The 27,072-nt window shown below is 29.1% G+C and overlaps 1 protein-coding gene across 1 annotated transcript in view; it reads left to right on the top strand.

The window, feature by feature from the left end:
• Nucleotides 1–27,072, top strand: part of LOC136984356 (obg-like ATPase 1) — an 82,395-nt gene that overhangs the window by 32,385 nt on the left and 22,938 nt on the right. Inside the window, exon 2 of the mRNA XM_067281314.1 lies at nucleotides 2,175–2,296. Coding sequence (XP_067137415.1) covers nucleotides 2,196–2,296 — 101 coding nt within the window. The 5' untranslated portion in view covers nucleotides 2,175–2,195. The remainder of the gene's footprint in view (nucleotides 1–2,174; nucleotides 2,297–27,072) is intronic.

The raw sequence follows: 27,072 nt of genomic DNA, 5'->3' as shown, positions 1-27,072 counted from the left end.
TTACTTCTAATGTTTTTGGTCATTTTAAACACTTTTCCTCAGGATAAAAAACTGATTGCAATTTAGAAATAAGAAATATTTAATTTTAGATATAACCATTTATGATTACTTATAGTGCCAACAGGATATTAGTAAACATTGGGCTTTGAGGTGGTTATATATATACAGGTACCCCTTGTATAACACAGTACTTCTAAAACATGGTTTTGCTCTAACATGGTTTGAAAATTTGGGATATTCCCTGTACAACACTACTACCAGTTTCACTCTAACTTGGTTTTGAAAATCTTCTGTACAAAATTTCACAGTTTTTAAGTGTAAATTTTGTTAACAACTGCTACTTTAAACTAGTTAATATTAGAGAATGATAAATACTGCAAAAACCTAACAAACAAATTGTTTGCACTTTGTTTATAATTTTCACACTGGTTTGTTAGGTTTTTGCAGTGTTTATTATTGTGTAAACTTTCTTATTCAATATATATATATATTTCAAGTAAGCGCACATGTTGTCTCAAATTTGCCCATGGATTTTAGAATATTGAAATTTTCAAATTACTTTGTGCTTTTAATCAAGTTTACTTTAATGAAAATTGATAGGACAGGAAAGAAAAAATTGCACTAACTTTCCTATCAACCAGGTGTCATTGTCATTGCTTTCTGACTTTAGTCCTTAAGACTGTCATTGGGTTTTGTTTTTATAGATTAATCTTTGTATTTAGTATAGTTTGTTTAAACATTTTTAGGTAAGTGTTTATCAAACTTGTTTTAACCATAGGTATTAATTACCTATGAATGATTATTTTGTTTGTAAAAATGATTAACGAAAGTAGTAGCAGCAGTATCAAACACAAATTCTGAAAAAAGTCACTCAGTGCTCAACTGAACAAACACGACCTGCTAGAACAAATTTTTTATTAATGACATATTTTTATTTTGTTATCCATAAGCATTTTCTATGATAAAAATATTACACATGATAATGTTGCTGACACTTCTGATCAAGATCAACAAAAAAAAACAGATGATGATGATGTTTTGTGAAAAGAAAACTACCTTGTTTAATTAAAATTAATATTAACACATAATAGAGTACTTTTAGTTGTGGTTGTTAATTAATTATTGATTGAGAATAAATTATTGATTGCTTTAATAAACATATTTCCCTTAAAATGAAAAAGAATAGTATATTTTTGCTAACATCTGGAATGTAACCCTATGTTTTGCATTAGTCCTTTGTTTCATATAGCATGGATTCTCATAACATGGCACTTTTTTGGAATGTAACTACTTTATTATATGAGGAATACCTGTATATTCAAGTTGTGGTAAAGCTATAGCAAGCTGAGTGCTATAGTGGGTGATTATAAGCGAGGACAAGACAGTCATTCCTAATAGCACCGTAAGTAACCATGGGTGGTTAAATCTAAATTTAAATATGTTTGGAAGTAGAGGATTAGACAGAGGTCAGGGTAATGTAACTGACGATGTTTGTGCATGATAAGTGGGAGTTGAGGGTTCAAGTTTTATTCCAGGCCAATTTTTTCTTTCAGAATATTCTAAATTATTTAATTAATATTAATTTAATTATAATTATTAAATTTAATAAGAGATGGCACCTAATGCTTTTCTCTAGTGACAAACTATTCGGTAATTAATTAAATATATTTGCAGAAAAGTAGCCTAATGTAATCTGGTAGTTGCTTGGCTTAGTTAGTGTAGCTGTAAATAGTTAAAGTTAGTGTAAATATAAAGTTAGTGTAGCTATAAATAGTGATAAATGAAATTAATACTGTTTTAAAATACGTTGTCAAAAATTTCTCTTTCGCTATTTATATTTTATATTTTAACAAATTTAATAAAAATTGATGACTTAAGTCATTAAGATTAAGTCAATTTGACTTTGTATGTTATTTGTTTTCTTTTATTTCATTATTGTTTAACCATATGTATGATTATACTCTGATTTGTGTGTAGAATTAAGTGTGAAGAGTATTTAAAACTTTTAAACTAAGTAAATTTAAAGTTTACTATAATTTATATGTATTAATATTTAATTTTAAGACTTTAAGGATTGAAAAATATTAAACTGTAAAACTTATATATATAAATTATATCATATTTAATGTAGTGAAACTCAGAAATTAATTATTTGCTGTATTAATAATTGACAGAAAATAGTATAAAATAGAAGTATGCCACCAAAAAAAAAGGAAGGAGAAGTGGATAAACCTCCTTTAATTGGGCGAATTGGAACTAATTTAAAAGTTGGAATTGTTGGATTACCAAATGTAGGGTAAGCATCCTATATTTCTATATTGAAATAATAATTTGGTTATTTGTCAAAATTTAAAATTGTAAGAAAATTACACAACCTATCACTTACTTATGGAATTGCATATGAGTGAAGACTTTTCTAGTTCTATATACAGTTTAGTCCACTTAACAGAGTGTGGGATAGTAGAATAGTCCATTTAAATGAGTAGCATGTCAGTGACATTTTTATATCAGAAGTTTGCATAATGAGGCACTATTCTAAGGAAGATTTATAATGATCTATTTTTGATCTAATAGTACATTCCTGTTCAGGACACAGGCTCTCTACACTATAATATTTGTTGTGACTTGGTGAAATCTATTGGTCAGTTTGCTAATAAATGGACAGTCAAAAGAAGTGATTAATGACTAGAACTTGGAGGTCAAATAAACTTTAAGGTGGTACTATACTTATTTGTTTTTATGGTGTATGTCTTATTAGGGACCATTCAGAAATTTTGTAGCAAGAATGTTTGCATCTTTTCAGATAGATCTACTGTAGTTCTGAGAAGTGAAAATAAAGAGACTAGTAAATATACTGTATTTACTGCTATTTGATATAATAATAAAATTGATGATATAAGAATGGAAACTAACATGAAAGTACAATAAAATTATGTGCTAATGAATTTTAATGCTTTTGAGTGTGACAGAGCTCCTAAGTCATGAAAAAGGTGAGAGAATTGAATACCATTAAAAACCTCTGAATGATAATTTTGTTACTTTAGATAAAAGAGCATGACTCAGAAATCCTGAGGATGCTCTCTTAAACAGACTTGACTACATTTTTCTCTAACAAGGTATATTTACTATACAATATTTTATATCTTGTATGTTAAGAAAGTTTTAAGTTGTATTATTTCTTAACATCTGATTAAAATGACAGTTTTTATGTTTAACTAAAAGTTCAAAATACTGTCTTTACTATTTAAAAAATTTACTTTTAAGCATTCTGAGCCAAATGACAGTACTGCTGCCAAGAATTTACCATATCAAGAACTTTTCAAATTATATTTTTGTGATTTTTTTTATAATTGTTATTTAGATTAAAGTAATCAGTTAAGACATTCAGTTTGATGATGTGAATTTACTAATAAAAACTACATTTAATGAACAACTGTAATTTTTTAAACATATACAAAAATGTCTTTATCAGGAAAAGGATTTTAGAACACAAAAAATATTTAGAACCGTTTTAATTTAAATTCTCAGATGTCAAGTAAAAATTAATGGGACAACTAACTAACATTTTTTTTTTTTTTTTTTATAAAAATAACAAATATATAACTAAAGATAAGGTATGAAAAGTTTAACCACTATGTAAATTAATCTATATAAATCTAGTAAATTAATGAAATTAATACTAGATTTATAGTAAATGTCATAGTAAATTAATACTATCAGACTGAATTTCTTAACTGGTTTTACCGTGTATGTCATTATCATTTCGCAGTTAGATTTTTAAAAAGTATCATTAATTTTTTCAACGGTTTATTGCTTTTAAAATATCTCACGAAATTAAAAAAACAAAAATTATTTTTAAATTAAAATTACTTTTAATTACTATTTAATTAAATTAAAATTTAGTTTAATTAATTAATGTATGTATGACAATATATGTTAAAAATTGGATTTTGTGATTTGAATATTTAACTAGCACAGAATTCTAATGCAAAATAAAACAAAAATTAATAAATTTCTTCCATAAATAAATTAAATTCAACATTACTTAATAACAATAACATAAACAAACAATATTTTAAATGACATTTTTTAAAAATAAAGTATAAAGGATAAACACAAGCGAAATTAAAAATTTCTTTTTATATTTTATAAATTCACAGGAAAAAGTATTTTAAATAGTTTTAAAAGTCGCCTTGATCGAAAACATTTGTCTTTAAACGTTGGTTTATAATTAAAACAATACTGGAAATAAAAAAGGCTTTAAGTGGATTGATGCTTTCAATAGTTTTAAAAGTTATCAGTAAATCTGAAAATGGCTGGCTGTAAGATAATTAATTTATTTCTGAATGTGGTACTTTACATTGAAAAATGAATTATTTTTTTGTAACCTGTTTTAATTATTTTGTTTAAACTTTATTTAAAACTGAATGAAAGAAATAATTTAAAATTTTAATTAACGGTTAAAAAATGCATTATAATTAGCATTCCTTATTAGGAAGGGGAAAATTGATAGGTTGTTCCCTACTGTAGTTACTAGATATTTTAATATCCCCGAGGCTAGCTAGCACCCATCATTCTTGTAAAATTTAGGAGGCCTCTAGTAGTGATGAAAAAACAAGATGTAAAATTGTTATCCATCCATTATACATCACCGAAACTTAGAGACAGATAAACATCTCAGATTTGAAAAATGAAAGAATAAACACTTTTTATTAAGTAAAAATTGCTAATTTATGTTATATGAACGTTTTATATACTAATAGAAATAAAAATGTACAAAGGATTTTAAAACGTTATTCTTATTTAATTTTAGATTTCTTTGTTTCATATTAGTAAATATATATCATAATTAGATATCTTTAAAGTTAGACTTATCTTGATTTGTAAATTTAACTTATCAAACATTATTAAATTTATTTCCAGATTAATTAGCAGCATTAAAATAATTAAGAAATTGCTTTAATATTTAGAAAACATTTTTTTATTTAAAACAAATAATTGTTTTGTTTGATATAAATTTACAAAAATTTATTGGGATATAACGAATATAAAAATATGTTTAAAAAATTTAAGTGAGGTCATGTAAATTTGAAAGTTTTTTAAATGATAAAATGCTTTGTATTTATGTTTTTTAACTTGTTGTTTTGATTTTTTTAATAATGGATTTTTATAATTTAATTGTAGGGAATTATTTAACTTTAAAATTAGATGAATATTGAAGAAAGAAAGAAATAAATTAATGAATAAATCACAAAAGATATTCAACGGATACATATACATTTATTTTGAGAAATAATAAGTTTTTTTATTAGATCTTTAATTAAGATATCATTTTAAATTGGATTATGAACTATTTTATATCTTAGACAAGTTTATAATGTTATGAACTGACTTGACATTGTGATCATTACTGTTGGGTTATTTTTTTTGTGTGAGAGTTATTTAAATTATCAAGTTTCAACGAAAGAGTTTATAATAATATTATATATACTTATTATTGTTGAGAAATGATATATTCTTAAATATATATTTTGTATTTCCTTTCTAATTTTTTTCAATTTTTCATTATTGGAAAGATGATGATACTTTCTTACTTTTATTATTTTATGCAAATAATAAAAAGGTAAGGTGGTCATTTGTTTATTTCATTACATGCATCGGGCTTTGAGTTGTTATTATTTATAATAAAAGTAAGAAATTACGATAAACTGGAAAGAAAAAAGAGTGGTTTAATTGTTTATTAAACTGCGTTTGTGAGAGTATGATGTAAATTTCTATGTACTCCTGTCTACATACTTATACATACATACTGCTGTACTGTATTTTGTCCTGTCATCGTGTATCTGTTAATATCCACTCATTCTCTTGTACAAAATCTGCAATCAGTTCAACCATTAAAGATTTTACTCTTTTTTTTTTTTTAAAAATGTAATTGACAAAAGTACTGTATGTAACATTAAAAACTGAATGTAATACAGTACCTGTACTTTCATGTAATTGTAATGAATATACTGTAATAAAGTAACTGTTAATGTACTGTTACAGTATTATATTTTATTTACATGTTTTTAATTATTCAAATTATTTAATTTGTCTAATTCAAAGTTTTCAATAATACAAATTTTTTGCAGTCCTTTTAACTTCGAATCATTGAAGTTCTACTATATTTATTTTTTTGAATGTTATTGAATTTTGTGGCATTTATCTATACATTCTGTCAAATAAATACCAGGAATTATTAAATAAAATACAAAATATTGGTTTAATCATCCAAATTTATTTTGTTGTCTTCAAAATAGGCACCCCGTTTGATGCAAAACACTTCTGCCAATGAATAATCCAATCATTAAAACACTTCTTATAAGCACTTTCCGGTATAGCCTGCAGCTCTGTCTGTGAATTTTGTTTTATTTCTTCAATCAATTTAAAACATTTTCCACAAAGTGGTAATTTGAGTTTGGAGAAGAGGAAAAAGTCACACAGGGCCACATCTGGTGAATACAGTGCTTGGTCGATGGCATTCATTACATTTTTAGTTAAAAATTTGTGTACACGGGTCAATGTGTGAGATGGTGCATTATTGTGGTTGCAATATCCAGGCCTCGGAGTCGCTCACTTTTCTCACTTGTACTCACTTTTCTGAAGTATCCTCACTTTTCTCACTTTTCAGGTCATTTTCTCACTTTTCTCACTTTTTTGGTCATTTTCACGTGCTTAATTAAGATGTGGGGCAAACCAAAAATAATTTTAAAGCCAAACGAATTGCCGAATTATCGGACTATCAGAATAGAATTTTTTAGAAGAAAATACGCGGCCCTGAGCAGACTCAAAATTGCAACTGCCCGCTCAGTGTCGTTAGGTTATAGAAAACAAAAATTTATTTAACGTATTTAAAAAAATCTTTTATGCACTTAAAAAACCCCTCTCATTACAAATTCAGAAGCCAGTGTTGAGTAAAGTTATGTACTCATGCCATATTTTCATTATTCGCCAAAATCTACCTTATCCGAATTGCATTTCCTTCTACAGAGTTTAAAAATAAGTATTCTAAGCATCCCTGCAGTTTTGGCTGTTTTCTAAGAAAATCACTAAAGTCCTTTTGCAGGGGAAAGCACATTACGCAGAGGGATTAATCTCTCAAGCTGACAACACTGCTGCCGCTTTTAAATTCAAAATATATAATTATTAAAATTAACACGAGATAGTAGCGTAACCTCCTACCACTAAAAAAGATTTCGTTTCTGACCATTTAGTTATCCTGGTTATAGCCCAATAATTTGGCAGATTATTTGGTTTTAATTAACAATCGGGTTATGGAGTTGTCGTTTACAAAAATATTTTTTTACTTGATTTATCTTTAAATAATTTCATAAACTTGAGTTTAATAAAATTACTTTAATGATTTCATAGCATATTGTTAACGTTAAATCACATCTACATCTTCCCATAAATGTATGTTTAAATTGACTACAAGTATAATTATTCCATATAGTAAGTGTTATTTTCATAAAATGTGTGATTACTTTGCTTGTGAAATATCCATTTTTTAATCTTCTCTTATGCCGATTATAATTGTGCATTAATTGAGAGACTAAAAAAGTAAACGAAAATGTAAATTCATATTTACATATAAAATTTACCAAATAAATTAAAATATTCGAAGTGTTGTAAAAAGTACAACACGTAATTGCTTGTGAGAAAGATTTTCACACGCTTCCCAAAGGTTAACAACTTTGCAACGATGTTGGTTTTTATTCATCTGCAGGAAAAAGTTTTTTGTTATTTATGAAATCATTAATAAAATATTATTTTACTTATATTATTTGGAGTATATTTATTTCAGATTTATTATTTTATTTGGAAATCAATATTTACACATCTCGAAGCATTAAAAAATAAACAGTTTCTGATAATGATAAATATCCGAGAATAGCCAAATTAGTGAAATCAGCATCGAAAATCCCGTTCCCATGAATGAGAGGATCAATTTTATGCCGGGCACTTTCTCCTGATAGAGCATCAGTGTTGGAAAGAATGCTTAATTCACTTTTGATTGTTAAGGAGGGACTAAACATGTATGACCAAAGCCCACACCTTGTACCTATTGCAAAGGACGACTGAAATTAGCTTCCTCGGTGCATGGAAATTATCAAGAACGATTGGAAAATGAAAAGAAGTTAAAAGAATAAGAGAAACGGAAAAAAGAGCACAGAAATGTTTTGAAGAACAACAAAAGAAAGCTGTTCGTAACATGAAGATTATGGAACGGCAACTGAGTTTAAACCAGAAAAATGTAGAAGAAAATGAAATACATGCGACAGTCTAAGTTTTGTTAGAAGCAGCAAACAAAAAAACTGGAGAAGGCTATTAACAGCAAGAACATGAATGAAGTACAAGCAGCACGTGTGATGCTTATTAGTGTTAAGTGTTCAAAAGCAAGAGGAAGCGAAATAGAAGGAAGTTGATAACATGCAGAATAATCTTAATAAAAGAACATCATCTTTCATGACTGATTATTTACAGAAGCCAAAGACTTTTCAAGTATTCATGGTTTACTGAAAATACAAAAGCCACTGATTATCGGGAAACAGAAAAAAAAAACGCGATATAACCGAGTAATAAAAATTCTGGGCTTTTACTAAACAGATTATACATGCTATGGAATCTCTGTTCTTTCATCAGCAAGTGTTTCTGATATAAAATAAGCTTAGTTTTTCAATCCTGAATTTTATTCGTAGGTTATATCGAATTACCGGTAATTGACGTTTACGTAAACATCGAAACCATGAACGCCCATTTAGCATTGTTTCTTTAACAATGACATTGAAAGACAAATACTGTCGATATAAAAACATCAATTGCGATTTTATTATACAGTACTATATAAATCGCTTATTAGAAATTCGTGTAGTTTATATTTTTCAATAAAAATTATAAATGCTGTAATTGAAAATTTAAAAAAAATGAATATTGAATATATAATAGAACACCAAAACTTATAAAATTACAGAGTAAAAATTCTCTAAAAAGCAAAATGAAGTTACTACTGTATAAAAATTTTAGAAGTTTTCGTTCAGAATCAGAGAGATCTTTTCCTTACACGTTATGCGGTGAATTCGAAATTTCACACCTTTATGTGAATTGACGCAATACCGTTAATTCACATAAATGTATGAAATTTCGAATTCACAGAAACTTGTAAATGAGGAGACTGTACTTAAAACTAATAAATAAACAACTTTTATATCAAAAGGAAACAAATGACAATCGATCTATCCACCTGTTCTGCATATTTAGCTCTTTCTCGTATTTCGTTGCAAATAGAAATTCAGTGGTAATTGGTAATTTAAAATTAATTGACTCAAATGCTTTTAAAATTTAGGGGACCAAAAAAACGCGATATAACGAGTGGCTACTATATTACAGTATATACAGAAATTTTTAAAATGTGTTTAACCATAACAGAATAAAAAGAAATAACAATTTTTACTGCTGTTTTGCTGAGTTTTCCTTCTGTGTTTTCACTTTGTTTTGTCACTATTGCACTCACTTTTTATTCACTTTTTCTGTATTTCAACTCACTTTTCTCACTTTTTCAAAGGGGAAATAGCACTCCGAGGCCTGAATATCCGAGAACTGTTCTTCCACAAATCTGGCCTTTTCCGGCAAACATTCTCACTCAAACGCCTCATAACACCCAGATAATATTGTTTGTCGACTGTTTGAACTTCTGGAAGAAATTCCAAGTGGACAACATTACGACAGTCAAAAAAAAAAAGTCAACACGACTTTGATTTTTGAGCAATTTTGACGTGGTTTTTTGGTTCTCATTCTCGAAGCACCATTCCGAAGCTTGTTGGCTGGTTTGCATGCCAAACTCATAAACCCATGTCTCATCACCTGTTATGATGCGTTTCTTGAATGTAGGGTTTGAATTGTTCAAGCATGTCTTTAGCAACCTTTTTCTGATGCTCTTTTTGGAGAAAATTCTTCAGGACTAGTCATGCTGTGTCTCGTCTCATGCCCAAAACATCAACTAAAATGGTGCAAATGGATTCGTGAGACATGTTTTTATTTTGAGCTGTCTCTCAAGCTTGAATGACAAATTTCCATTACCATTTCCTTCACTTTGTTGATGTTTTCATCAGCTGAAGATACTGAAGGTTGACCAGAACAAGGCAAGTCTTCCACCACTTCTTGGCCATTTTAAAATGCTTTGTACCACCTGTATGCACGTGTTTTGGATAAAGCTGACTCACTATAGGACTTCTGCAACATTTTCAACAACTCAGCACAAGAAATATCATTGGCAACACAAAATTTTAGACAAACTCTGTTCAATATTTTTGTCCATTTTAAAAATCACAAAGCACACTTCAGGTTCAATGACGAAACCAACAGTTGTAAATAAATTGGTTGACAGATGATGCTACAAGTTCACATGATAATTAAGTACACTAGTTCCAACTTACAGCAAAAAGTTTGTTTTCATATTTCATATCTTTTATACAGGCTTCTGAAATGGGCAATTCCCAGTATTTTATTTGACAGAATGTGTATATATATATATATATGGATTTGCACTATGTGCTTTTTTAATCTATTCATTTATCTCACCTATTTTTTGTCTGTAAGATTTCTAGGAAACTAGAATAGTTGAACTTTTCAGGATTTTGACAGAAAAACTTTTCTTACATAATTTTATATTTAATTACTTCTCTATATGCTTTTTTTCATTGTTACATGTTTTTCTAGAAATTATAAAAAATGTTATTTAGTTGAATGTTTCCAGACAATTGTCTACTATTAATATTTTAGAATTTTAGAAAGGATAGAATTAAGAAAAACAAAACATAATATTTTAGAAAGTAAGTTTGCTGTCATGTCTGTTTGTCTCAATGTGTAATATACATTAATATATTACATAATACAAGATATGATAAAAAAGAACTGGATATGCTGTTCAGAGACAGTGCAAAGTAGAATCTTTTTGCCACCAAGGATTGATGCCTTAGACCAGGGGTCGGCAATCTATGGCACGTGTGCCAAACGTGGCATGCAGGATGATTTTCAGTGGCACTCTGACTGAATAGAAATGTAGTAAAAATTATATTTTAATTATTAATTACACATTTAAATGGAAGCCATAATTCAGTGTAAACCGTAGTGCATTAAAAACGAATCTCTTGCTTGTGTATTTATATTACAATGCATTTACGCTCCGTATTGCCATTTACATGTTGTGCATGTGTTTCACATGTGAGAACATAATTAACAACTTAACTTCAAAATCACAAATTTTTGAAGTCCATTAAAACCAGACCAATTTTGATAATACTTTATATATAACAAAATTGGTAGAATCATGTCGGCACCCGGTATAAATTAGGTTCGACACAACACTGCTGAAAGGTTGCCAACCCCTGCCTTAGACATTTATGCACCAGTCTGCCAAATGGGGTTGAGTTTTTTAAAATGTTTCATACACACAATTTTGTAATGTTGTAATAGTGTTATGTTGAAATTCAAGAATGAACTTGAAAATTAGAAAAGTTAAATTTTGTATTAAAATTTGAAAATTTGCCACAAACACCTATGAAATGCTTTGGAAGGCCTGTGGCGACTAAACCATGGGTGAGACCACAATCTCTGAAATGCAATAAAGCAAGATGAATCAGGAACATGAGAAAGAACATGTTGATTTTTTTTAATCTTAAAGGGATTGTGTACCAGAAATTTGTTTCTCCTGGTCAAACATTGAATTCAGTCCTTCACTGTGATATTTTGAATCAATTGCAGAGGACATTTGTCACAAATAACCAGAACTATTGCACAACTGAACCTGATTCCTTCATTATGACAATGCTTTTGCATGCATCAATTTTAAAATGCAAGTGTTTTTGGTGATTAATCAATGCTCTAGCTTCCATGCATTAGCTGTTATCCAACACTGATACAAGCGTTAACAAAACAGAGGGTAATCCTAAGCTATGAACCGTCCCTACATTACATTTACAAGAAGACTGCCAAAGATTTAAACCTAAACATAACTTATAAGAGGAAACCCAATGTTTTCCATCCTCTTTCTAATGCTAAAGACCACAGAGGACGCAAAAAGCACTAGGGGTTTACTATATCTCATTACAGGATGAACGGTTTAACAAGAGACTAACATATATCTGATCCACTTACAGATTTCTTCAAGCCAGGTTACACTATTACAAATACAGTATAGCAAAGAGAAATATTAATACTGCTCTGGCCTGTTATGCCACTGATCTGGGGTTTTTTCCCTGTTGGGATGATGCTACCTTGATACATAAGGTCTTTGATCGACACTACATAAGATCATTGGAGGCTGTAGAAATGTAGAGCTGACAAGAGTGGAACATTCATCAACATGGATTGCATTCCAATACCACATGCCTGGAAATATTATTTAGGCTCCCAAATTTAAAAATTTAATTGTAGTAATAACTTCATGTTTAACTATACATTGTAAAAATTTGCTCATTTTATATACATTGTAAAATGTATTTCACAACCGTTGTTCGAACATGTTTGAAATTCAAAAAAAAATTACAACACGGCTGTATTCGATCTACAGAACAGTTTTTTCATATTAGTTCCTGAAGAGGGCTGATAAAATTGTGGCTGAAAATGTTTGAACATTAAATATTTGTGTATTTATTTGCTGGAATTTTGTGTTCAGGTGTTATTCTGTTTATCTTAATTGTAGAATTCCATTGGATGGCAATTATGTTTAAAAATAAAATTGAAGATAAAGTTTTTAAACTTGTGTTTTTAATTGCATATTTTTTCTGTGTTTTTAAGGGAAGTTTTAATTTTGATGGCCAAGTAGCCTACAGAGAAAGGTCAGTTGTCAAAGTTTGTATTCCAGAACATTGAAAGTGAATAAATGGTGATTCCTTTCTAAACAGACTGTATCTTCAATTTTATGTTTATTTATCTTGTTAAATGATTAAAATTATTGGATTCACTTGTAAAATGATCCGTTTTAGGTATGAGCCATAGTATATGTTAATTCTGATGAAAAAAAAAAAAGCTTCTCTTTGAGATACTGTTTCTCTTTCTATAGTTACCTTTCAACTTATGACACATACAACTTGTTAATATGACAACTTATGAATATTAAGGACATATAAAAGAACTCAAAAGAGACTTTACAACATATAGAATTAATTGAGGCATTAAAACACATTGAGTTTCTTACATAATGCATAAATGTATTTGATTGTGGAGATGAGACATTCCTAAGCAGTATTATCTTCATTAATGACTTGGTATTTCAGCTCACTAATAAAAGTGAACACCCACAACTGAAGGATTTTGGGTTTTGAAAATCCACTAGAATTTGTGGAACATGTTTGTGATAGTCCAAAAGTGAATGTATTTTGTACTCTTAGCAAATACCTTTCTTTTTTTTCTGCAATGAAACCATCAACAGTATTGTATATCGTATATTCTCATTCTACAGACCATTGTCTGTGGAATGAGAAGATACAGTAAGATGCATTTTCAGGAAGATGGTACACCACTCTGCTATTGTACAGTTGTCTGGCATTTCTTTAATAAATGTTTTTTATGTTAGTGGATTAGTTGAGCAGGAATGAACTCAATTCAATAAGCCACATTGAAGAGGCTTCATTAAATTGCCACCTGAATTATTTATTTACAATCATTAAAAAAAACTGTCATTTATTTGAATATTTTTAATGTTACTTTGTGAATATATAAATCATTAAAATACAAGGTGATTCAGAAAGGACTACAACTTTGAAAGCATATAGAATTTCAGTCAGAAGACTTGCGGAATCAGCTGAGGCATTAATTTATAGCAAAATACATTATAAAAGTAACACTGAAACTGTCATTTTCACTCAATGTAAGTGTCATTAATAATCCAAATTCAATTTATTATTATCAAACTTGAAACAACATATCTGTTTTGATACTGTAAATGTAATAGTGTTTTAAGTGTTGAGATCAACAAGAAGGGTGAAATAAACTCTAGATCTTTAATAAAACCTCACAAAAAAAAATTGAGAGATATCAAATCTGGAAGTCAAGGGTGCCAGATTTCTGTGCTTCTGCAAGTCTTCTGACTGAAATTCTATATGCTTTCAAAGTTGTAAAGTGCTTTCTGAATCACCTTGTATTCTAATGATGTATATATTCATGAAGTAACATTTAAAATATTCAAATAAATGACAGTTTTTTTTTATGATTGTAAATAAATAATTCAGGTGGAGTTTTAGTGAAGCCTCTTCCATGTGGCTTATAGAATTGAGTTCATTCTCAAAATTTGATCAATCGATTTTGATTAAATTTTGTCATTTTACATAATATGATAATAATATGAGACAAGGAAATTAAAAATGTAATAAAAATTAAATGTTTATGATTTAATTTTTGTCATACAGTAGAATGAAGTGTCCATGATCACTAGCACAAAGCGCACACAATTTCTTTTTATTCTTTTTTATGCCAGTGTTGATGTCAATGCCACATTAGCAACAAGCAGTGGTGATATTTGGCGGGTTCGCACAGGTTTGGCCGAACCCGTTGTTAAAATTTTCAGTTTTCCGAACCTTGTTAAACACACGGAACATTTCTCAGTGGGTTTGTTTTTTAAAAAAAATATATTAAAATATGCGTATTATACTCTGCAATACTACTAAACTAGGGCCTTATACCCCGTTTGCACCGAGCATTTCAATCTAGATTGTGAGCAAGGTCAGGGAGTATGTCTTGGTGCGATCTCTCTCGACCGTTTCAATTGAGGTTTAATTGCGATCGATTCAAGAGTGTTCTTGAAAGTAGATCCAGTCATACGAGAGATCCCAGAATGCCATGCGCGCGAGACAATACAAGATGGCTGTGGAACACGTGTCGGGCTATGGACAGCAAAAGAAAAAGTATAATGTATCTCGAGAGATGATGACATGTGCCTATTTCTAGAAGCGCCATATTGCGGTAAAGAATTTCTCTGCCTTGAAAGGAAAAAAAAAAAAAAAACGACAGCTCTAAAATACTATTGTTACCTGGCCTTCTCCCATGGCTCCTTATGTTCTAAATACGCCACTGATTGTTAGATATATGGTTGCAAGAAAAAGTATTGTATTTCTAGCCAAAACTTCCATTTCGTTTGTTGGTGATTGTCAGGGAAAAATTTTCTGCTAGAGAACCCCTTGTTAAATATTTCGAATATCACCACTGGCAACAAGTAATTGTCATAGATGGTCCCCAAAAAATATTATTGACTTGCTAGTTCTTTGATTTAATTCTTACTTTGTGTTTGGACAGAAAATGAACTATGCCTAATATGAAATCATAGATTTAAATTGTAAAAATAAATTAGAATAACATTAGTTGTTGTAATAACTTCTAATAAATTATGTAATGTCATATGTGTTACCATTCTTGATTTCATAAAAAAAGTAACACTTATAACATAAATATTATGTTAAGAAGAATGCAGCGTACCTTGTATTTTTGTTTGTATACATATACACCTACGCATACAAAAAAAACAACAGTGCTCTCTAGTAATGATAAAACTAGTAAGATAGTAATGATCTCTAGTAAGATAAAACTAGTAAATAAATTCTATATTATTTTTAGTTTTAAATTTACAGATATACAGTGAAACCTCTATTAATAGACACTCTTGAATAGCAAACACTTCTACTTAATGCACATTTTTACAATCCCCAGACCCTTCAAATAGAACATCTATTATATTTACCTCTAAATAGCAGACACTCTAAATCAGGACTGGCCAACCCAAATTGTTTCGCAGGCCACTTTGATCACACGTAATATTACGGTGGGCCACAATTTAGGCAAACATGCTTTTAAAAAAGTAAAACAAATACAAAATGAATAAGATTTTATTGTTATACCAAGAGTTTGTACTCGCACTTGCGCATTATAACAATGACACATGCAAATTTTCATTTATTTAATTATTTTGGTATACACATAATGGGAAACAAAAGTTTTAATAGATATATAATATCTCTTAGTGGGCCACACAATTTAACGTGACAGGCCATGGGTTGGCCAGGTCTGCTCTAAATAATGGATGCTATCATCTATAACCAATCTTATGAAAATGCAATGTCCCACCTTCAATATTCTGAAGAGTTAATCATGAACAAAATATTTTAAAACGAAAACAAAGAATTAATTTAAATACTCTTTCAGATGATGAATTTTCACTGCAGGCATCAAATAAAGAGTGGCTTAAAATAGGAATAGGGGAGAATGGCAGGTTATAAGAACTCAAACAATATTCTTTATCTCATAAAGCAGATACTAGCTCAGCCAATAATTAATCTAATACACAAAATGACACCTTTTACTTATAGCTGAGATAACTTTAATTAGAAAACTAACGTTTTCGGCTTACTCAATAAGCCATCTTCACGTTCTAACATTCGAAAAAAGGAACATTATCGTTCCATTAACAGAACACAAATGTTTGAAAAAATTCAAACCGTTAGCAACGAGACAAAAAAAGAAGAACATGGTAATATAAGTAAATAAATATACAAAAATAAATAAAAACAAAAAAGTAAGAACAAAGTAATATAAATAAAAAATATACAATCAAATCGTTATAGTGGAAAACGATTCCACTGGTGATGCTTTTTTTAAAAAGAGTGGCAGATTATCGAGGAATGATGCCAAAACAAGCTAAGACAAGCCTATGAGTTCGTCATACATCTCTTAACTACGAATTTCCAAGCTGTCATCATTTTGGCATCATTCCTCGATAATCTGCCACTCTTTTTAAAAAAAGCATCACCAGTGGAATCGTTTCCCACTATAACGATTTGATTGTATATTTTTTATTTATATTACTTTGTTCTTACTTTTTTGTTTTTATTTATTTTTGTATATTTATTTATTTGTATTACCATGTTCTTCCTTTTTTGTTTTTATTTATTTTTGTATATTTATTTACTTATATTACCATGTTCTTCTTTTTTTGTCCGTTGCTAACGGTTTGAATTTTTTCAAACATTTGTGTTCTGTTAATGGAACGATAATGTTCCTTTTTTCGAATGTTAGAACCTGAAGATGGCTTATTGAGTAAGCCGAAAACGTTAGTTTTCTAATTAAAGTTATCTCAGCTATAAGTAAAAGGTGTCATTTTGTGTATTAGATTCTTTATCTCTTAGAGAAGATAAATCTTGTTAAGTTGTCAATCATCATATATTGTTATACATATTAATGTTATTAAATTTCTGTCTTATTGTTGGAATTAAGCTAATAATACAAAAAAATCTATAAACTTTTCTGAAGTTATTTATTCATTCAACAAGGACAGCAATACAGTAGTAATGAAAAAGAAACTTAACATTATAAAAGAGGTCATAAATGCGAGAAAACCGAATATCTTCCCACACTTTAAAGTGGTTGGCAAATTACCTTTGTAACATAACCTTTGAAATTTCACCAGACAAATCTTGTCATAACTGTTTTAACAGCTTTGTGATGGCTAAAAGTGTAATTTTTAATAAATCAGTTAGCATACTCAAAAAACCAAAATGTTTGAAAAGGTACACCTATTTGATAACTACAAAGCAGACAAATCCCTGTATCGATTTTTATTAGTCACTTCAATCATAAATTACTTTATCAATGTAATATTGGGTTGTTCGGAAAGTAATTTCGTTTTTTCCATTGAAAAATAAATGCAATATTCTTATAATAAGTAAATATTTTATTCAATTATATATTGACCATTTTGGTCAAATATCTGTTGTCATTCTTTCTGGTATTAGCATGATTTCACATTCATAAAAATTTTGATCGTTGTTTACAAAAAACTGATCCAAGTGATTTTTGACATTGTCATTTCAAGTAAATGTCTTACAGTTAAAAAAAATTTGTATAGACCGGAACAAGTAATAATCTGAGTGTGCCCAATCTGGTGAATATGGTTGGTGTGATAACACATCCCATCTAAGCTATAATAGTTTCTGATGAGTTACCAAACTTGTGTGAAATTTGGCATTATCATGGTAAAACACTACAATTTGTTTGTTGATCAATTCTGGCCTTTTCTGTTTGATGATATTACTCGATTTGTTTACTCGTTGGCAGTACACTTTCGAATCAATTGTTAAATTGTCTGGTAAAAACTCAAAAACAAATTTCTTTAAAATCCCACTATAGAGAGCATCTCTCTTTAATAACACATGGAACCCATATATCGAGCTTTGAAACAAAACCAATTCGTTTTAAGTAATAATAAACGGTTCAATTTAACAGATTTAATCTCTTAGTGATTTTACGTGTTGTTATATGGCAGATTGCTTCAATCAGTACCTTTATTTTGTTTTCATTGGCTTCAAATGGCCATCCAGAATGTGGTGTATCTTTGATATTAAAATTGCCAGAACGCAATTTTGTAAACCGGTTTTGGCACTGTCTTTCTCTCAACACATCTTCTCCAAACATGTACCACAATTTTTTTCTTGTTTGAACAGCATTTTGATTTTTTAGATATAAAAAAGCAAAATATGCCAAAAATGGGGCTTTCGATTTTCCAAATTTGATGGGACAGCGAAAAAAAAAAACAATTGTACAGAATCAAACAAAATTTTTTACAAATAAGCCTTAAAATGTCAGCTGTCAAAGTATATAATGAAAATGTGGTTTAAAATAAAATTGGCTGGTAAAAATACATCTAATTTCTCTAGTAATAAAAAACCGAAATTACTTTCCGAACAATCCAATAATTTTAAATATATTTCCTACCACTTGAAGTGGATAGCAAATCACATTTGAACAAGATATGATTAAAATGAGATTTTTACAGCTGAAAAAATAATATATTGTATATATATTTTAATTATATATACTACATATATTTTTTGGTAAATTTACATTCCCAATGCAAATGTAATGTTTTTGTAATCCATCATATTCTTCACTATATGATGACCAAGTTAAAGTACAGTATAGCTGTCAGCGTGTACAGTACCTCTGAATAGCAGACAAACTTCTTGGTCCCAATGGTGTCTGCTATTAGGAGATTATACTGTATAAATAAGTAGTGTGCAGTGACATTTGATGATAGGGAAGTTGTGCCGGCCCGGGATAGAATCATTGGAAGCGTTTCCAACGATTCTTTTATAGAAAAACCTGAAATTTTGCACACTACCAAAGAAAGCAATTATCTTTTGAACAAGGTATTCAGAATTAATTTTCGCATTTGGGGGCAGAGAAATCAACCTTTGAAAATCAGCAACTCTGATTCCTGTATATATAATCAGTCAGTGACTTTTTACTTGGTGCAGAGTTACTGTTGTTACTCTCAATTAAATTATTTAAAATATGAGGATACAGAATTGGTATAATGTTCTAAGCTACTAATAACTGTAATACTCTATCCTGATTATTTAAGTAATTATTATTTTTTAACATAGATGGTTTTAAAATTTAATATTTATTTATTGTTTATTTACCAGGTCAAAAATTTCTTTGAAAACAGAACCAAAATTATTTCAAACTAAATCTGTAAATAATAATAATTATTTTATGATTGTAATGTTCATGATTTTGTTTTCCATGGCATTCCAAAAGTTAACAGATAGTATCATTTAATGAATACCTGTCATGTGTTAGTACAAGACTTACATCCAGAAGTCTTATTTCTGAATGAACTTTAATTTATTTTTATTTTATTTTATTTTTTTACATTGTTTTAGAAATTATTACATTTTCATATGTATGTTTTGTTTAAAGAATATTATTTTTAAATGGCATGTTGAAAAAGTTATAATATGAAACTTAAAATTTATATTACTAGTTATAAACTGGAAATATGATACTATATATGAATAAACAATAAGGCTTTTTGAAATTTTTAAAATTTTTATATATAAAAATAGAAATCAGAAAATTTAGAGAAAATTTTATAAATAAAAAGTTTGCTGACTATATGAAAATAAAATTTACAATATATTATTTCATTCAATTTCTAACCATTACCTAAGAAAATGAATAGGTTGATACAGTCGATAATTTTTATAAATTTGAAAATAATAGAATAAAAGAAAAATATTATATAATACCAGAAATGTATCATTATGCAGAATTATAATAATTTTTTAAAATAACATATTGTCATACTATAGTTGTTGCAAAAATTTTTTGAATATATTAATAGACCTGAAAATGTTTTTCATGCTATTTTGATAATTTAACTTTGAACTAACAAAAATTAGTAGTTTGTTTTTTCTTTTTTTTTAAAAGAAAAATCAATTTTAAAAATTAATGGTTAGGAAATATCTAGTATCTGGTGACTGACTGAAAAAGAAAGAGAATGTAAAATAAAATTGTTGACTGAAAGAGAGAAATTTTAAATTAGAAACCAAGTTTTATTCCACAAAATTAGTTTCATGTTATGGATTTAATTCCTCATTATCTATGAAGAACAAAGCCAATTAAACAGTTTTTAATGTTTTTGAAATGCAATTTATATTTCATAAAAATAAACATGAATTCTGATGATACTAGAGATATTTAAATGGCTTTCTGATATGTTATTTATAGTCAGTTTATCTAAAATGTGTTAGTGTTTTTTACAATTAATAATAAATAAGTGAGAATGGTAAAAATGAATAGAAGCATTAAATAAAAAAAATTCTTGCATTTTTTAAAATTAATATTGATAATTTTGTATTTATTATTTAACATCTAGTTTAGTTTTTATGTGTAATATATATTGTAGGAGAATAACTGAACTGCTGATGCATCAGCAATTCCGTTATTATATTTGACATACATCTTATATCAAATATATACGAAAATTTAAAAATAGTATACGATGTTCTAATGTAAATGGAACACATATTATTTAAGTTGAAATTAAAAACCATTACGAGCATGCTAAAAATTTGATTACTCTAGATGTTGTAACATTATGCAGTGCATGCGTGGATATAGACTCCGTTAAAGGTGTGATAGACATATATCACTATTTACGTGTTTATATAGGGCAATCTACAAGCTGGGCAGGTCAAGTGTGGGAGTGTTGCATGGTTCCAAGGTTGTTGTAGGGAGAGAATTCCATATAAACACAAGTTTTCAGTCGCTGCAGCATCTGAGTAGCGTCGTTTGAGCCCATAATGGGTTATAGCTCTGTTCAAGCACCATTTTTTGTGAGCTCTTTGTACGCTTTCTTTTCACCATGTCATCTTGATGCTTTACTAGGTGGCTAGCAGGCATTTGTGTTGTGGCCCCAAAGTACTTTGTGTTCAACCCCATTACAGGATTCTCTAATGGTACAGCATAGATTTCTGATTTTTCAAAGATGGAGAATTTATTCGTAATCATTGCAGACGAGTCTGCTCAAATTCAGTAGCAGAGATAGGGGCAGGAGAAAGTTATGTTGCATGAATATATGGCTAATGTGTATGGAAAGGGGTCTAATGTATGGTAATGGCAGTTGAACTACTGACACCTACCTCTTATTATGCATTGTTGTGCTTGGAAATAGAGATTCCTTGACCATATTATGCACATATGCAAACTTAGCATGTGAAAATCCAGCTGTGCATACTGCCAAACTGATGGTGTTTAACTCAATGATTATGAGCTCTTGTGTTGATATGAGGTTCCTTATTAAATTTATGGAAAACCAAGAATAGTAGCCTTTTAGGAGATCTATGTATGCACAAATCCAAGAATGTTATTGCCGCATCAACCTCTTTCTTTCAAGTGAAGTTAATAGAGGGGTATATGACTGGACGTTTGTTGTTTTAAGGTAAGAAACATCTTTTCTGTTAATACCATACTCAGTGTGCTTTTACTTCCTTTTTAAAGAAAAATTATATTGTGTGCCGAAGAAATTGGAAATCAAGCCACTGGCGAAAGATTTATGGTTGACGAAAAGAATGTGCGTTGTTGGAGAGCCATGAAGGAAAAGTTATTTTAGGGTAAAAAAGACAGAAAATCATTCTTGAGGCCTAAAAAAGGAAGATATCCTGCAATTGATGCAAATCATGTATATAAAATCATTATTTTCCAATTTTCTGATTTTAAACTCCTACTGTGGCTTTTAAACTCGAGGGCAGTTTATATTTGAAGTAATATGATATTTTACATATAAATTAATATAAAGCATGTTCCTTTCTTGCAAGCTTTCAAATGCATATGATGTTGACAATTGTTATCCAGAAAAGCTAACTTTTCAGACCTGAGAGGCATTGAATGGACTTCCTACTTTCCATTGAAGTGTAAGACTTAGACTGATGTTGAGTTGATGACTGGTAATCAATGGTTGACCAGGCAATGTTTGAACAAATTTTGTTTGACATTGCCTTCAACCAGTTTGCTTTGATATTTCTTAGTTTGCAGAGGCCTTTAGGCTAGGCATATCTATGTGATGTCAGATTAGTTATGTGATACAGTTGACAGTTGTCAGTTTTCTTCTTTCTGACATTGTTGATGACACATTATGAACAACCAATGATCATTTTACTTATCCATACACTCTTGTTTACAAAATAAACACTTATAGCAATAGTGACAAAAAACAGTTGTTTATGGCTGAGTGTAGATTTGTTTGCTTTAATCACTTTTTTTTCTTTTAATCTATTTAAAATTGACACAAAATAATTTTTTGTATTAACATTAATATGTAGAAAACAAAATTTTGACAGTTAAAAATAATATTAAAATGTTGCATTGTAATATTATATAGTAATATTAAAATGTCAAATATTTATTTAAAAATCTACGAATACATTCAAGTAGGACATTATGATTCTCAATACAAAAAATATACAATATAATGCTATAACAATGTGTTCATCTGAATTTAACAAAGATTTATGCATACAAATTTACATTAGATATTAACTTTTTAAATACAAAAAATACATTCTTGTTTTCGATGAGTAAGTTTTACCATATGAAATGAATTTAGTAAGTTATATAAATAAATCAATAAACATTTCTAGGATATCTGATTTATTTTTTTGCTTATGAAATGAATCTGAAGTATAATTATTTTAATGTTTAACAAATAAGATACATTTCGAAAACTGCAGTTTCTCAATACGTAGGTCCTGACTCTTGTAAAAATTAATTATATGTTCCATTTGTTTGTTTCAGATGCAAGTAACTACACCATTGAAGAATGTATAATTTCTAGTTCTTGGATTTGTGAAAGGGAAAGAATGGAAAACAATTAAAAGATGCATGAAACTTATAGTAGAGATCTGGACAACATAGAGATCTGGACTTCAAAATGAATACTTTTCTGATTGGACATATGATTTTTACAACAGGCACAAAAAATAATCAAAGTGGCAGACTTCCTTCATCAGATGTAAAAAATGCGGCAAAGTTGAGGAGTCAGTGCTGAGATCTTTCATAATTGTGTATTCCCTGAATGACAATATGTAAGCTTAACCTTCCTGTTGTAAAATTTTTATGCTCCCTCTGCAAAAGTGTTCTCTTTGGGGGAGACTGTTGTCCAAATCTCTGTTGTAAATCTGCATGCACATCTTTCATTATTTTCCATCTTCTTTCTACAACTAGAGATTACATATTCTTCAATTGTGTAGTTACTTGTATTAGCTGTTATTCATGTTCTTTTATCTTAAACAAGCAACAAATGGAACATATGAATAATTTTCAGCAGTGCCGTAACTAGTGCGGTGCCAGCAGTGCCCAGGCACAGGGCGTAGACCACGGGGGTGCAGAAATGACCTGGACCAAGTTTTGGGTCATAGTTTTGGGGCGTAGTTACGGTGCTGATTTTCAGAAGAGGTGACAGGACTTTGTGCCCATGTACAGTACATAGCTTATAAATTGTTTAATGTCATAAGTGAATAAAAAGTCCAATAATTTTTAAAAATTTTAATTTATTACATAATAATTATACAAACTGTACAGATGTTATATACTGCTAACATATTCAAATATCCATTTTATATGGTTTTCATTAGTCTTCATTATCTGATGCAATGTATCAGAATCATTAGGAATATCAATATTTCTATATTTAAAAATATTTTAATTTTATTTATACTATTTAAAATATAGTATTACTACATTACTTGACTAATATCAAGGTATAATGAAACAAAATATATAATTTTATAATTTATATAATAGTTAAAACTGCTTTTTGAATGTAGGAAAAGATGACACGAGTCAAATAATTCATCAGGGAAAAAAAATTCAGTGACATATCAAATTGAAAGTTTATTGAAAGAAAAGAACTGATATTGAACTTTGTTGTCTATCTTTACAGCAATTGTGATTATGGGAAATTAAAGTTTGAATCTTCTTTTCTCCTGTTAACACTATATCTTCTGACATATTATAGATATATGTAGACTATTCTCATTCTCTGGCTAGGAAATAAAGATAGACCACAACATACTTTTTGAAATTTACAATTAATAATGATAGGTGTAACAATTATTGTGATGGATACTTTATAAACTTGGCAAAGCCATTGTAATAAGTTAGTTACATATAATTTTTAAATTTCAAAATTACCAGGCTTATAAAAAAAGATCAAAAAATTTCATGTATAGATTTTTCACTTTTTTATAAGCCTTTTTGCCTTCCTATTTTTTCCTATTTTTGCCTTACTATTTTTTCTTACTCCTAACAGACATATACTTACTATATGTCTGTTTAGTAGAAGAGCTTCTTTAAACTAATATACCCTGGCATAGTCTTTCTGAAGAATTGGAATACATTTGAACCCAAGCCAACAAAATAAACTTTTTACCATTTTATAACAGAAAAATTTGTTGCTGCATGAAAAAGTTAAGTCAGACCCTCTTCCTCACTATTATACCATACATTTCTAAATTCAACACTTGTATCACTGAGTTTTCCATTGAGTCTCTCTGTTGAACAATCTGACATCACATTTTGTAGAAAAAAGAAATGTTTCTGTTGAAAGGGCACTTTTCATGATGGCTGAGGCTGACCTAATTAAGGAGAAGGCAACGATTGTGACTGTTTTGCTAAATAATTAAAGTAACTCACAACCATTATTTGAATAAATCCTTTTATTCAAATGAACCTTTATCTGTATCATTTTCTTCTATACTGGGTCTTTTGATTGTACTCAATTTTGGACAAATTCGTGAAGATAGTTTGTTTCTGAAAAAAAGCTTAATATAGTAAACTTCCGATTATTCATGTGCAGATTATCCGTGCCTGAATTTAATTAAAAAAAATAATTATATGTGTATGCATTTTTTAAATACTTGCTCACTTTCATGTTTATGCATCCTATAAGTGTGCACGTGTTCGTATTTAGATGTTGAAATCATTAAAAGATTCCTGTAAACAAACCAAAATCACAGATTTTCTTAATAATAATGAGCATTAAACATGTTAAAATAATTGTCTGCCTTAGAAATGTATAATATGTTGCATTTTAGAAATAAATACTGTAATTATAGTTCAGCTTATCTGTGTTTTTTGATTATCCGTGCCACCTCTCCCACCATTAGCCTGGATAATCGGGAGTTTACTGTATTTCAATATTGACCAAATTATCCAACATAATCATGTAATCACATGCTTTATCATATACAGATTGTTCATTAGTCTGTCTGCTATTACAGCATCCACAGCAAGAGTGAATTGATAGTTTCTATAAGTGAAATTTACTTGTTTCATGGATGCCACCATATTAGTTTGTTGAATACTCAACGGTCTTTCAGGTTGTTGAGACTGTTGGAGCTCAACACTGAAACAGCGCTGACGTCACTAGTCTCAATGGAGAACTCAATGATCCATTTAGAAACGTCATTTTCTCACAGTTGAGTCAACTGTTGAATATAGAAATGTATGGATAGTTTAACAATCTTATATAAGGGATATTCATTAAATATGAGCATTTTATCTTAATTTTTTCAAAAGCACTTACTGAAATTTGCTGTTGATTATATTGACAATGGTCATATGAATTTGTACTATTCAATAATTATGGTAACACTTTGCCTGGGCAGTAAAATGTCAGGTCTTAAAATGGCTATAAATAAATGCAGAAATTTAAGGAGGTTCGATAAAGTATTTATGATGAAAAGTTTCAGTTAAGTTTTCAACAAGTCATCACTGACTCTGTAAAGGAAAAAATTAATTAGTGATTTTGCAAGTTCAAGAAAATCACAACTGGTGAGATTGCTGCTGAATTAAATACAAGTCATGATTGTGCTTTCAGTATCATTTACAATGAATGTGGATACAGAATAGTCTGTGAGAGATAGGTAGATGATACAAGGAGATGGTACAAGATCATAAAGTTTAGAGCAAGTTATCTTCCAAATTGCATCTGGATCAGTACTATTATGATTGAAGTGTTTTTTTTGATTGGATTGTGACAGGAGATGAGTCCTGGAGATTTCGTTACAAACTAGAAACAAGAAACAATCAATGCACTGGCAACATCTCTCATCATCTGTCAACAAAAGATTGAAGTTTCATCCATCCACTGGTAAAGTCATTTTAACTGTCTTCTGGGATGTCAGGGACCCACTTCCTTCAAGAAAAGAAATTTGATTTGATCTGAATATGGACATTATCCCAAAAACATTCAAGCCAAGTTTATTTGTAATTATTTACTCCTGCAAAGAAAAGTTGTAGGTATTTTGAGAGATTTTTGGAGTTTAATGTTGTTTATTAAAATGATTAAACTTTTGTTACTTATGTTTCCCTGGTGCTGTAATACATGGCAAAGTAGCTTTCTTGTTGTGGCCCCAATGTAATATATCTTTGTATCATTATTTTAGTTCAATAGGGATATCATGTAAATGCCCAGTTTTTATAATGTGGATTTATCTACATCATTTACATTAGAAAAACCAGCATTTACATGCTACGCCTACTACACCAAAACAGTGGTACAAAGATAGATCAAACTTTAGGTCTCTCATTCCCAAACACCACAATATATCATTAAACAAGAAAAATGTCAAGACTGTTCAAAAACATTTATGGAAAAATCTAATATCTTTTCAGTGAGGGTATTTTTGATTGAATTGACAGAAT

Source organism: Centruroides vittatus, unplaced genomic scaffold (genome assembly GCF_030686945.1).
Source record: "Centruroides vittatus isolate TY-2023 unplaced genomic scaffold, ASM3068694v2 contig_914, whole genome shotgun sequence".
Lineage (NCBI taxonomy): Eukaryota > Metazoa > Arthropoda > Arachnida > Scorpiones > Buthidae > Centruroides > Centruroides vittatus.
This window is presented reverse-complemented; position numbering and strand designations above follow the sequence as displayed.